We start from the raw sequence: 15,773 nt of genomic DNA on the forward strand, positions 1-15,773 counted from the left end.
ATTAGATACACAGCTCAGCAGACTGTATCACACAGGATAGGATTAGATACACAGCTCAGCAGACAGTATCACACAGGATAGGATTAGATACACAGCTCAGCAGACAGTATCACACAGGATAGGATTAGATACACAGCTCAGCAGACAGTATCACACATGATGGGATTAGATACATAGTTTCAGCAGACAGTATCACACATGATGGGATTAGATACATTGTCTCAGCAGACTGTATCACACAGGATAGGATTAGATACACAGCTCAGCAGACTGTATCACACAGGATAGGATTAGATACACAGCTCAGCAGACAGTATCACACAGGATAGGATTAGATACACAGCTCAGCAGACAGTATCACACAGGATAGGATTAGATACACAGCTCAGCAGACAGTATCACACAGGATAGGATTAGATACACAGCTCAGCAGACAGTATCACACAGGATAGGATTAGATACACAGCTCAGCAGACAGTATCACACAGGACAAGCTTGGATACACAGCTCTGCATCACAGTATCACAAACGACTGGCTTTCTGAATGTTCCCTTGGGTCTCAGTTGTTAATTAAACATTTTTTAAATATAAATGTGTGAAAATGACCAAAATACAATCCCAGCCTGATCCAGCAGTAACATGTAGAGCTCTGCTGTGCGACACTGGGGGCAGCGGCCCCAGAACCTGTCTAATTCTCACCTCCAGCTGATCAGTCAGAAGCAGAGCATTACTTCTCCGGATAGTCCCTGTCTGTAGTCGCAGTTCTGCTGCGTCCCCTGATATAATGATTGACAGCTGTCATGTAGCGAAATGTATCAATGCAATGAGTCATCTGCTGCAGCCAGTAGCAGCGCCACCTGGTGGTCACAATGGGCTGCCACCCATGACTCCCCACCAGCAGTGCAGCTCCAATCCCTGGCAGGATATGACCACAGGCAGCTATCGGGGCATGCTGGGACTTGTAGTTTTACAACAGCGCTGCTGGTGCTAACAAAAACAATTAATAATTTTACGGCGCAGTGTGAAAAACAGGGTTTATTTTATATAGAAAACCTCGCATTGTACAGAATAAAGTGAATCTAGCGCTATACAATTACTCTGCATTAGATGGCATTCGGGGGTGGGGTGAGCTGTATGCTACTCTCTACCGCCTTACTAGGCTGAGCGGAATAGTATGACGTTGTGCTTTAACGAGGAAGGTGACATGCGGTAACAGTCACGTGACAAGCGGCCGTCGCCGCCGCCACTGAAGCAGTGAAAGTTATTTTCTTCCTGAGGTCTCAATGCACCTTGTAATGATGTGGCGAAGAAATGAGAGCAGCCGCCCGTCTCTCACGCATGATACTCAGGATGAAGCGTCCCTAAAGAGCACCCGTCGTCTACGCATGCAGCAGTGGCAGCCATTCCACCGACCAGAAGAGCTGTCATGGGGACGCAGTCTATCAGTCACTCAGGGGTGGTTATAGCATGGCTTTTCTTCAGAAACTGATGACGTCACTACTCCTCCAGCCAGTCCACGGCTTGTGTGTTCAAGATGGCTGCCTGTGTAAGTGGGGGGGGGGGGGGGGGGTGAGAGGACATATTGCTAGGACAGCTCTACCAGGAAGCTTTAATCTTCTACTATAAAAGGGGTTCAGGCTCCTGTTCCCCATCAGTCCAAAAAATTCCAGAGAAGAAGTTGATACAACGATACAGTCAGTTCACTTGTTTTTGGGGCGGAGGCGGAATTTTTGTTCACTGCGGGCGGGGTCCGTGCCCTCCGGGTTTTGCTCACGCCAATTCAACAAGTGTTCACGTGGCGCGCTGGCCGCTTTATAAATCAGCCCTTTGCCGAAATAATTAAAAAGATAAAAATGTCTAAAATGGGAAATCGGGAGCGAGAAAAACAAAAATTCCTCCCAATAAAGCTGCGATACGCCGTACGAGAAAAACCAAAATAATCCAGGCCGAATAAAATCACTCTGCCACCATAGCAGCAAAGACGCCGAAATGCGTTGCTGCGCCGCCTGGCCAGAAACCGACAAGCTGCAAAGGATCCATTCATTTACAATGAAGGAAGGCTGCGTAAATATTGGCGCCCCGCTGACAGGTTATAACAGTCCAGACTGTACAGGTGCAGGGGGGAAGGGGTTAATAGAATCACTTTGCCTAAACCTTCAATACCGCTGCTCCCATGATATTATTATGTGCATGGTCTTCTACTCCAGTCACAACCAGAACTGCATTCAAAGCTTCACCCCATAACCCCCGGCAGTTCTGCTAGGATCCCATAATGCAATGCAGTCTGTGACTGTTGGGGCAATGACTGGCAATTAGAGGGCACCTTTGGGTGGGTGAGTCCATCGGGTATGGCATGTAGACTGCCATGGCTTATCTTTCTGCATCAACCTCACATCAGCAACCAAAGTGATTCTCATTTGTGCCTCCGTTGAACAGGACACAGATCTGCCGCCTTCCCTGGATTATACACACTGGAAGTTAGAAAGCAGCTCTGCGTCATGTCCAAGTGTAAGAAACATACATAGGCCTAATGAGAGTGAGAATTCCAAGCACGGATGTGCAAAATGCTAAGTCAGTAGGGTTAGGTGGAGTGCCCCTTTAAGTCACCAGGTCCATCCTTCTAATAGACGGTTCTCTATGATTTCAGGACCAGTCGTCAGCTGGGCCTGGATTCATGGCTTGGCATCTACACTGAGTAGCTGGTTGGGGGCCCCACTGGCCCCCAGGATGCATGCCCCTCCGCCCATGTCCCCCTGGTTGGGCCTTTGCTATATCTATATTTGCCTCAGTGATGAAGCGTAATGATGAGACTGCACTTTTCTCTCGTCTTCCTGCAGCTCGATCCTAAATGGATTTACATTGACGTCCAGTAACTGACAAGCTTGAAACGCGACCAAGAGTCGCCCACTGAGGCAGCGGAGCCGTCAGCAGCTCGGACTTGGCAGCCGTTCATGGGTTTCTGGCCGGGCAGCGCACAAGGGAGGACAAAAAGAGGAAAGATAGAGAAGGACATAAGGGGGTGATAGGGGATGTAATGGGAACCTAAGGTGGACATGGGGGTGAAGGGGAAACTTACTGGGCCCATGGGGGGTCAAGGGCAAACCTAACAAGACCATGGGGGGTGTAAGGGGAAATCTAAGGGGGCCATGGGGGTGTTGTAGTCGCCTCCATCAGTCATTGTGCTCTGCTCAGATGTCACCATCAGGCGTTACCACATGTAATAGCTCCGGGTTGTGTCCACCTGGGAGGCTTTGGTCTCCGCAGTCCCCGTCTCCTTCTCACTGTCCCCCTCCCACAGGCTGATGAGTGGGGGGTACAGCTCGTTCAGTGGGATGGAAGATGTCTTCTGCATGTACTTCTTCAGGGAATGACGATAGTTTTTCCTCTGGAATCTTTTTGCTGCGTAAACAGAAACCGAAGCAAAACTGATGAGGGCAAAAAGAGACCCCATAACGGCAGCCAGGGCCGCGCTGGTCTCCTGGTCGGTGACGGTCAATGAGTAGGACGTGCCCTTGGTGGTGACATTAATGCAGGCTCGCTGAGCTTGTTGATGTAGACCAGATACCGTCAGACACACTTCGTACTCGGTGGCGGGTTGGAGATGGGTCAGGTTGTATTCGTGGACGTCGGCAGGAACCCGGGCCGTGTATGTGATGTGAGGGTTGTCAATCTTCATGGTGGCAGAAGACCACTTCAGGTTAGAAGCCAAGACACTGGAGCTAACCTTCCAGGACACCAGGACTGAACTAGCTTCAGTCTGCTGCACGTAAAGCCGGAGAACCTGAGAACCATCCAGAAGGGTCCCGTTTATACGCAGTGTTGCCACCCTGGTGTCTGCCCCTTCTGAATTTTGTGCCACACAGGTGTACCGGCCAGAGTCCTCCACCTGCACATTGCTGATCTGCAGGGTCCCTTCCCCGCCCAAGCGATATTTATCAGATAAAGTCTCTGTGGTAACCTTATGGCCCATGGGGGTAACCCAGTAGATATCAGGCTCAGGTTCGGCCATTGCTCTGCAATCCAAGGAAATGGTCATACCTAAGTCTAGGCTGAGATGGCTGGGGAAGGTTTCTTGAGCTATCATGGGTAAACACTGCTCTGCAGTCGAGTCCTGAGCCAAGGCCTCCTTCACAGACTGGCCTCGATATTCTGGGGGAAATGCGCAAAACATGGACAGCGGCTCCATAAAACGGATGGTGGTTTGATTGGAACCTATCCAGTGCAAGACGCAGTCACAACGTATCGGGTTACTGTGGATACTAATTTCCCGCAGATTGGGCAGCGATTCCACCGTACCCTTGTACACAGAGTTCAGAGCATTATTATTTAGCATCAAGCTCTCCAGGGTAGGCACATTACGGAAGGCGGATCGGTGGATATAGGACAGTTTCGGATTGTTTGTAGCTTCAAGCTTCGTTAACTCTGGGAGATTGTCTAGAGCGTAGCGGTCTATAGATACAAGCTCTGCCATGTTGTTGATCCCCAGCTCCTTCAGGCGTAACATGTTCTTGAAGTCTCCTTCCTGAATCTTTCTGATGGGATTTTTATTAAGGTCCAAAAACTTGAGGTTCGGAAGTTTTTGTAGAGCCACCTGGGGAACTTGACTGAGCTTATTGTCATAGAAGGATAAACTCTCCAGATTATCCAACCCCAACAAAGCGTTCCCTGGAATGTCACTAAGGTACATGCCGGCCAAGACTAAGCTCCTCAAACTTCTCAGTGGTTGGAAATTTAGATCCAATATACCGATGACTGGGTTTTCACCAATCATTAGGATCTCCAAGATAGGGGTGGAATCAAACCAGCGACTGTCAATAATCCGCAATTTATTTGAATTTAGGTGCAGGCGGAGTAAACTGCGCAGTCCAGCAAAGGCACTAGGTGAGATGGAGCTGAGCTGGTTGTGGTTGATGTAGAGTTCCTCAAGGTTGGTCAAGTCTTGAAGACAGTAGTCAGTCATTTCGAAGACTTGGTTCTCCTCCAGGTGCAGAGTGGTGAGCTGGCTGAGATTGGCCAGACCCACATCTTGAATGGAGGTGATGTTATTCTGGGAAAGATCAAGCTCCGTGAGGTTCACCAGCTGCTGAAGTTCTCCATTAGTCCGCTCGATGTTGTTGCTCTGCAGAAGAAGCACCTGGGTGTCTGCAGAAAGGTTGGCTGGGATCTTGGTCAGACGTAGGTCATTGCAATCCACGGTTTTGGCCTCGCGGTAGGTCGACTGTGGAGTAAACCAAGGACGGTTCCCACAAACACAAAGCTGAGGACATTCGTTGGCTTCAGATCCCGTTAAAGAAGTGATGAGAAATCCAATCAGCAACTTGTAATATGTCAACACAAGGAGTTTCCTACAGGCCATGGCCACCATCTGGGGAGATATGAGAGCTGCAGAAAACTGGGCAAGTGCTAATAAGAGTCTCGATCCTGATTTTCTTCCCTCCCTGGATCGGACCTGAAATGGAACAGAGAAGGACATTACATTTAATTGGTCAAATTCACAGCAAGTGTTAAAGGGTTTGTTGCATTATGCATCGCAAATATTTGCACAAGTGGCATTTTGGGAATTTTCTATTTATCACTGTACTTTTTCGTGAAGGGGGGGGGGGGGGCAAGCCCACAGCTAGTGTAGGTTTTGTTTGGGTGCATGAACAGCCCGAAAATGCACAATACGTTTGATGCAAATGTTTGGCACCGATCTTAGTAAATCTTCCCCTTTGTGTTCTAATTCCATACCACCTTCAAGATCTGTGCTTGCTGTCAATACATGAAAACTGCACAGACCTAATATATTTCACAGATGAGGATTTGTTACAAATGTATCCAGTCTAGACAATCCTCTGTGATACAAACACTTTCCGGACTGATACATTTTACCTGCACCGATACACTGTAACAAACTATCAGGACAGGAGAAAGATTTGTGCTGCTGATGTGTTTATATCGCAGAGGATTGTTCAGACTGGATACATTGTAGCAAACCAATACGTTTATGCCCCTCCCCCATAGAAAACACAATGAAAGGAGGTAGAGCTCAGGGGAACAATGCTGAAGAATGAGACACAATGACCACAATCGCCCCGCGCACTATTCATACACAAATCTCCTGACAGCTGGGAGCAGGGTCACACAATAACAGCTGATCTTCTACCCCGGGGGTCCGCACTTGTGCTTCGAGGACCCAGAAGATGTAATAACTTCAGACAAAAAAAGACATGGCGTGAGGGATATGACCTACAGTATGTGTAACTGCACGCAGGGATACAGTCCAGGAGATGTACGATTTCTGCTCCGGTCACTGTGCAAGCGACTAAATCCCTCACTGTGCAGATGGACAGACTCAGTGCGGTACATTCTGGCCTAAAGCCTCATTCACACAGTCAGTGTTTGGTCAGTGATTTCCATCAGTGATTGTAAGCCAAAACCAGGATTGGAGCCTCCACCTGACATAAGGTATAATGGAAAGATCTGCTCCTGTTCTGTGTTTAGAGCCGCACCTGGTTTGGGCTCAAAATTACTGATGGAAATCACTGACCGAACACTGATGTGTGAATGAGGCATAAGGGTTGCTTCAGTCTATGAATCTTTACAGCAGGTCCTCAAACTGTGGCTCTCCAACTGTTGTCAAAACTACAACTCCCATCAGGAAGGTTGTTGTCCGATTAAGGTAAGAGATGCAGCTTTGCCACAGCTGGAGAGCCCCAGGTGGGAGACCAGTGCTTTAGGCTAGGTCTACACAACGACATTTGTCCCGCGACAATTTTTATAATGATAGTCTATGGTGTAGCACTGCGACCTGCGACATCCTGCGACTGCAATGTGACTGTCGCAATAAATCTGTTTGATATGGATTTTCCTGCAACTGTTGCATGCGACACCATAGACTATCATTATAAAAATTGTCCTGCGACATTGGTGAGAAAAAATGTCGCGCGACAAATGTTGCAGTGTGAACCTGGCCTTAGAGGAAACGTCACTTTTACAACAGTTTATTACTACATCTTAAGGGCTGATGCACACGACCGTATTGCGGCCCGCAAACAGCGAGTCCAAAATATACGGGCACCGGCTGTTTGTGCACCGCATCACGGATCCGGAAGGTGCGGTGCGGAACGACAGCACAGAACCCCACGGAGGCGCTACAGAATGCTTCCATGGGTTTTATGTCCGTGCCTCTGCACTGCAAATAGTTGTGATTGCACTACTTTTTTGCGGTGCGGACCGTCGGATATGGATCATAGACTCCATTCAAGTGAATGGCTGAGCATCCGCAGACGGTGGGCATATGGTCGGTGCCCTGCATTGCGGGCCTCAATTTGCAGGCCCAGCCAGCATGAGCTCTAAAACTGATTATGTGTTACATGATGTTCTCTCCATTCACACCCAAAGCTGCATTCAGAATTTGGTTTCTTGTTACGGATTGAACGCTCTTGAGGTTGTATGACAGTCGGACAGGTGGGGGTAAACTGGCCAAAGACATAATGACTTCTATGGTACGTAAAGGGCCCGTTCAATCAGAAGCTCCTGGGCTCTATGGGCACCGGGTCTCTCTGAAGTTTTTTTACTATTACAAGTGTGACTTTTCCAGGACCCTCTGATAATCCAGAAATGGTCCTGCTGATTCTGGATTAGAGGAAAGTCACTGTATGAGGTTCTAGTGGCAGGCGGTGGGTATATGGGCTGTGCCAGTACTGGCTGCAGAAAGCACTATTGGGGACACTGGCTCTGTCTGTGATGTGATCCGGCTCTGCTGCAGGATGAATAGATTCTGCTTCGCTCTGCAGAACTGGGCAGCCTGACAAAGGAGAATGGAGACTGCACAAAGCGCCTCAGTGCCAGCGCCGCTCACGCCGGGCACCTCTCTGCATGCCCCCTGCTCGCCCATCCTGTACCCAGGTGCTCACATATCGAGGCCGTGCCCACTCCCCTGCCCAGGGCTTTATCTCGGGCACTTTGTTCCCGGAGTCTTTGTGCAGTAAATTCCTCCACGTGAAGAGGGAAGGGGACATCTGGCATTGGTGCCTCATTGCCATGCAAATCACGAGGCTGGCAGGGGGTATGCCTGGTGTGAATCCACACCTCAGCTGGGAACACAAAGTGACTTACTACCCCCCATAGGCCACGGGAGGAGGGGACATCAGGGCACCACAAAGGGGACGAGAGGTAGGAGAACAGCAGGACCTCAAACCAGGGAGAAAGGGGACACAAAAAGGAGGCACAAGAGAAACACACAGTGCACAATACAGTCACATACACAATCTATACATATACACACACACACACACTATACACACATTATATATACTATATACACACTATACACACCATATACACACAGTGCACAATACAGTCACATACACAATCTATATATATATATATATACACACACACACACTATACACACATTATATATACTATATACACACTATATACACACATACTATATACACACAGACACTATATATACACTATATATACCATATACACACACACGCACCATACACACACACTATATATACTATATACACACACATACACACTATATATACTATATACACACCATATACACACATTACACAGACACTACAGTCACATCTGCATACCCTGCACCTCAGGCCTCTCCAGTCTGAAATGGCTGATATCAGGGAGCAGTAGACTGTAGGTTGTGTGAAGATACCCTGTAAGTTACAATGGAAATGTTTTCAGGGTTTAGCAGCCTGTGTTTGTGGGACTACAACTCCTAGCAGACTCAGCACCAGATTCCTGCTGATGTGTATGATTTCGATGTGATTTCCAGGGTGGGGAGGGAGCAGGGATTACTGGTGCTACATTACAGATCACTGCAAACATGGCCGCCTCTGACAACTCTTTGAACACTAAGAAGAGCCCTGGGATCGCGGACGGAAGAAGGTCGGCGCCAGACAGTATCATGGAAAACGGAAGTATTCTCTTTGTGGTGTGGACTTTCCTTAGATCCTCATTTCACCCTACAGCCTCACCTCTGGTTAATAGTTCAGATGTGACACAGCAAAACCTATGGGATGTAGCAGAGCTGAATATGTCATTTATCTTTCTAGGGCTGCTTGGCTTCTGCACTGTGATAACTCGAGGAGTCCAGGCAACACTAGAAGTCCCATGTAAAACCATAGCTATCATGATGGAGTGTTTCAAATGACAAACTCAACCCTATTACAACTGAACAGGCTGTCATACAAGAATAGTCTCTGCTACATCTAAAGCCCGGCATCCAAAGTGATCACTGCAATAACCCGACAGCATATGAGAAGTGAATCCATGTAATGAGCGATCCGTAACTCTGCTACACCAGAGCATTCCTCAGTATTACTCCAGCATCAGCTCCGGGAGCAGCAGAGTAATAAACCGCAGCCGTGGAATATACGCTGTAATAACAACAGGACACGTGGGGAGAGGGAGGAGAAGGGGTTAATTATCAACATACAGAACATACAAGGGTCCACACTACATAGAGTGTTATTACTTAATGGATACAATGTGTTACATTCTATGCAGAACCTTCTATCCCCCCCCCCCCCCCATATAGTGCACAGATGACACCGCCCAATCACTGCTGATTAAAGTGGGCACCAGGTATGGCATCAAGGGTTCAAGGCTCTGGTGCATAAGGGCATTTGAGGCTTCCATCTCCGGAACTGCCTATCGGATCCGACAATCCGGACGCAAATGGATGCATTTGTGAGACGGATCAGGATGCGGATCCGTCTCACAAATGCATTGCAATACCGGATCCGTCTTTCCGGAAAAATGGATCCGGTATTTATTTATTTGTCATTTTTATAAAGGTCTGCGCATGCACAGACTGCAAAACCGGATCCGTTTTGCCGGAACACTTGGGTCCGGATCCGGCATTAATGCATTTCAATGGAATTTTCTCAGTCCAAAAAACGTAAGAGGGACTGAACTGATGCATCCTGAACGGATCGCTCTCCATTCAGAATGCATTAGGATAAAACTGATCAGTTCTTTTCCGGTATTGACCCCCTAGGACGGAACTCAATACCGGAAAAGAATAACGCTGGTGTGAAAGCGCCCTAAGTCATTAGGGTCAATGGCGCCTCCCTTCTGTAATGAAAGGTCATGCACCCCTAATGCTAATCCATTGGCTGCGGTATTTTGTCTGGAAGAATGCTGGTGTCCATGCAGGAAACCTGGTGAATCCCATTACAGTGAATGGGATCCGGCGGGTGGCGATGGTGCCATATGCCCGATCCGTCAATTCTTCTGGAACACAACACCGGAACTGCAAGGCTATATTCACATCTCCCTGGTGAACTCCGGCAGAGGAACAGCCTGTGGGAGTTCGCCGTATCCACCATAGACGGATAATGCCGCAATATGCTGGACCATAATGGGATCCTCTCGCTTTCCGGCATAAATGGCGGCTTTCAGCCAGACAAAAAGTCCTGTGTGCACAACTTTTTGTGTGTCCAAAAGCCGGCAACAGGACCCCATCGGAGCCCATTATAGTCAATAGGGATCCGGAGGTTTGCGGCATTATATGCTGGATACGGTGATGTGAACGTAGCAAACCCTTCCAGCTTGTTCACATCACTGCAAAACTTCCGGTACCATTTCTGTCATTGAATCAAAGCAACAAAAATGGCGGAATCACCAGATCCGTCAGATGACGGCAGTAACGAGGTCTGACAACAGTGCGGTCCATTATTTCACTGGACAGAACAGCGCAGTTCTTGTGATGGAGAACACAAAGTAAACTAGGAGGGTCCTAAATGATATAATAATCCCCATAAAATATCTATAATCCCAACATACTCTTCATAATCGGTACATAGTATCCATAATCCCAGCTATCAGCGCACAAATCACACAGCGCAGCCTCGACAGTGCCTTAGAATGCAAACTGAGCCCTGAACGGATCGCACAAACGGAAAGCTAAGACGCCAGTGTGAAAGTGGCCTAATCCTGCTCTGCGCAGACAAACACTTGTATCCATGGGAGTTAACCACTTGGCCATGAGATCACAGGGAGGAAAATGGGTCACATGGGATTATAATCAGCGCTGATGGTTTATTTCTATGGGGATGAAAGGTTGGATGTAACCAGCCAGACATCACTGCGGAGCCCTGAATGGTGCATCACTAATACCTGCTGCACACAGGATCACTAGAGAGAACACTAGATCCTTAAGAGATTCCAAGCGCTAGATCTCCAGATCACTTGCTAATCTCAAATTGTCCCTGCAATTCCACATAATACTAGATGACGGCTATATCATGAGATCAACCGGACAACAAAGAGTCTCTACCCCCACACTAGATCACTAGCAGAAGGGATGAGATCTCTGGGATATGACAAGATCACATAATAGCATCTAACCTTACAAAAAAAATAAATGTTACTGGAACGCCATGTCAAATCAGATGAGTTGCAGATCATTACAGATCACTTTACTCAAGTAATCCATGCCACAAGATCACTAGGACATCACAGGACACGTTGGCTGCAACATCGCACTAGGTGACTGGATCAACACTACAGATTCTGTAAGGCTACAGTAGATCACTAACACATACAATGTGACTGGATCACAAGGACCTCAAGAGAAACAGACGTGATTTCATGTAAAACCAGATCCCCTGCTTGATATACAAAATCACTAGAAACTAAATTATTAGGAGATGTGACCAGATCACCGGATCCCTGGCACATCAGACTAGATCAGTTGGTTATGTGCAATATTATTATCATACTAGATTACTAGGACAAGATCTCATGAGCCTCCTGCACATATCACCAGATTACTTGGACATTACAAGAATAAATGTGACATCATATAACACTAGATCCCTGTCAAAGTCAATAATACAAGTGACCAGATCACCAGTGATTTCTTTGTTACATGCACATGGATTTGTGATATGACTTTGGATCTACTGATCTGCTTTAAGAAATCTCATGACATTTAGTTGGTCACCAGATTTATTGTAGTCAATGTCATTTATGATTACTGGGTTGTTTTGGGTGGGGGAGGGGATGTGGTGTCAGCTGCCCCAGATCACAAGCAGAGGCACCTGCTCCATATGTCCCAGGAACATCACTACCCCCATCATCCCAGCAATGTACACAGAAGTCCTAAACCCTGAGCTATGTATTAAGGGTCCAGTACACACCAGTGCACACCAGTACACACCAGTCCTGTAATACCAGATGGACAGAAGCCAAAAGTGACTATTCCTAGTAATAAACACACAACATCCACAGGAAAACCAAAATCTACACATAGAAGCAAAACTAACACAATTTCTGAACACACTAAACATACAGCACAAACAGCACATACAGCACATACAGCACAAACAGCACAAACAGCACAAACAGCACACACAGCACAAACAGCACATACAGCACAAACAGCACAAACAGCACATACAGCACAAACAGCACATACAGCACAAACAGCACATACAGCACAAACAGCACATACAGCACATACAGCACAAACAGCACATACAGCACAAACAGCACATACAGCACATACAGCACATGTACAGCACTGTGTACACACAATGCACTGCTACAAAGAGGAGCAAACACATTGTATACCGTACACCATACACTGCACACACTGTACACTATATACTGCACACACAATACACTGCACACACTATACACTATATACTGCACACACAATACACTGCACACACTGTACACTATATACTGCACACACAATACACTGCACACACTGTACACTATATACTGCACGCACAATACACTATATACTGCACACACAATACACTGCACACACTGTACACTATATACTGCACACACAATACACTGCACACACTGTACACTATATACTGCACACACACACTATATACTGCTCACACTGTACACTATATACTGCACACACAATACACTGCACACACTGTACACTATATACTGCACACACTGTACACTATATACTGCACACACACAATACACTATATACTGCACACACTATACACTATATACTGCACACACAATACACTGCACACACTGTACACTATATACTGCACACACAATACACTGCACACACTGTACACTATATACTGCACACACAATACACTATATACTGCACACACAATACACTGCACACACTGTACACTATATACTGCACACACAATACACTGTACACACTGTACACTATATACTGCACACACAATACACTGCACACACTGTACACTATATACTGCACACACAATACACTGCACACACTGTACACTATATACAGCATACACACAATACACTATATACTGCACACACTGTACACTATATACAGCACACACTATATACTGCACACACAATACACTATATACAGCACACACTGTACACTATATACAGCACACACTGTACACTATATACAGCACACACACACTATATACTGCACACACTGTACACTATGTACAGCACACACACACTATATACTGCACACACTGTACACTATATACAGCACACACTGTACACTATATACAGCACACACACACTATATACTGCACACACTGTACACTATATACAGCACATACACACACTATATACAGCACACACTGTACACTATATACAGCACACTGCACACTATATACAGCACACAATACACTATATACAGCACACACTGTACACTATATACAGCACACACTGTACACTATATACAGCACACACACACTATATACAGCACACACACACACACACACTATATACTGCACACACTGTACACTATATACAGCACACACAATACACTATATACTGCACACACTGTACACTATATACAGCACACACTGTACACTATATACAGCACACACTGTACACTATATACAGCACACACTGTACACTATATACTGCACACACTGTACACTCTACACAGCACATACAGTCAGTGCTGCACTCACCATATAAACATTGTATATAAGATGCAAACACAAAGCTACACAGTGAATACAGAGCCGCATCCCCCTGCACTCCCCGTGCACACACCGCGGCACTCACCTCCTCTATGTCGTCCCCATTACCCCCATGTCACCCTCTGCCTCCTCTCCTGGACTAAGCCCTCTGCTCCTGCCCCTGGGGTAGTAGTCCCGCTCTGGTCTGCGCTGATTGGCTGCTGCCGGGAGCTCCATCTGCACCGGGAACAATGGAGGGGAGGAGGGGAGAGGACAGTGGAGGAGGGGGCGGCAGGTGGGGAGCAACTTCTGGGTGTGGAGATAGTTATCATCTGCCAGGACAACAACCACTATCCTCCTCCTCATCACCGATCAGCAGAGAATACACACAGCATTATCATTGTTATTATTTATATCGAAATTATAATGTAACACAAAGAAAAACAACCACCATCCTCCTCCATCCAGCACATCCTGTCATTATCCTGTACCCCGAGTGTCAGCGTCATTATCCTGTACCCCAAGTGTCATTATCCTGTACCCCAAGTGTCAGAGTCATTATCCTGTACCCCGAGTGTCAGTGTCATTATCCTGTACCCCGAGTGTCAGCGTCATTATCCTGTACCCCGAGTGTCAGTGTCATTATCCTGTACCCCGAGTGTCAGCGTCATTATCCTGTACCCCAAGTGTCAGAGTCATTATCCTGTACCCCGAGTGTCAGCGTCATTATCCTGTACCCCGAGTGTCAGTGTCATTATCCTGTACCCCGAGTGTCAGTGTCATTATCCTGTACCCCGAGTGTCAGCGTCATTATCCTGTACCCCGAGTGTCAGCGTCATTATCCTGTACCCCGAGTGTCAGCGTCATTATCCTGTACCCCGAGTGTCAGTGTCATTATCCTGTACCCCGAGTGTCAGCGTCATTATCCTGTACCCCGAGTGTCAGCGTCATTATCCTGTACCCCGAGTGTCAGCGTCATTATCCTGTACCCCGAGTGTCAGCGTCATTATCCTGTACCCCGAGTGTCAGCGTCATTATCCTGTACCCCGAGTGTCAGCGTCATTATCCTGTACCCCGAGTGTCAGCGTCATTATCCTGTACCCCAAGTGTCAGTGTCATTATCCTGTACCCCGAGTGTCAGCGTCATTATCCCGTACCCCGAGTGTCAGCGTCATTATCCCGCACCCCGAGTGTCAGCGTCATTATCCCGCACCCCGAGTGTCAGCGTCATTATCCCGTACCCCGAGTGTCAGCGTCATTATCCCGTACCCCGAGTGTCAGCGTCATTATCCCGTACCCCGAGTGTCAGCGTCATTATCCTGTACCCCGAGTGTCAGTGTCATTATCCTGTACCCCGAGTGTCAGTGTCATTATCCTGTACCCCGAGTGTCAGCGTCATTATCCTGTACCCCAAGTGTCAGTGTCATTATCCTGTACCCCAAGTGTCAGCGTCATTATCCTGTACCCCGAGTGTCAGTGTCATCATCCTGTACCCCAAGTGTCAGTGTCATTATCCTGTACCCCAAGTGTCAGTGTCATTATCCTGTACCCCAAGTGTCAGTGTCATTATCCTGTACCCCAAGTGTCAGTGTCATTATCCTGTACCCCGAGTGTCAGCGTTATTATCCTGTACCCCGAGTGTCAGTGTCATTATCCTGTACCCCAAGTGTCAGTGTCATTATCCTGTACCCCAAGTGTCAGTGTCATTATCCTGTACCCCAAGTGTCAGTGTCATTATCCTGTACCCCAAGTGTCAGCGTCATTATCCCGTACCCCGAGAGTCATTATCCTGTACCCCAAGTGTCAGCGTCATTATCCTGTACCCCAAGTGTCAGCGTCATTATCCTGTACCCCGAGTGTCACATT

At 47.3% G+C, this 15,773-nt stretch overlaps 1 protein-coding gene across 1 annotated transcript; it reads right to left on the reverse strand.

The window, feature by feature from the left end:
- Positions 1-1,032: 1,032 nt before the first annotated feature.
- On the reverse strand, positions 1,033-14,072 carry LRRN1 (leucine rich repeat neuronal 1). Its single transcript, XM_044301015.1, has 2 exons — positions 14,014-14,072; positions 1,033-5,449 (listed from the first exon to the last, which is right to left on the reverse strand). Exon 2 carries the CDS (start codon positions 5,363-5,365, stop codon positions 3,209-3,211), a length of 2,157 nt encoding a protein of 718 aa, XP_044156950.1. The 5' UTR covers positions 5,366-5,449; positions 14,014-14,072; the 3' UTR covers positions 1,033-3,208.
- Positions 14,073-15,773: the final 1,701 nt, after the last annotated feature.

Source organism: Bufo gargarizans, chromosome 7 (genome assembly GCF_014858855.1).
Source record: "Bufo gargarizans isolate SCDJY-AF-19 chromosome 7, ASM1485885v1, whole genome shotgun sequence".
NCBI lineage: Eukaryota > Metazoa > Chordata > Amphibia > Anura > Bufonidae > Bufo > Bufo gargarizans.

What these genes read in the sequence shown, in the direction of transcription:
- LRRN1 (XM_044301015.1), bottom strand. Translation starts at nt 5,365, where the DNA reads ATGGTGGCCATGGCCTGTAGGAAACTCCTTGTGTTGACATATTACAAG.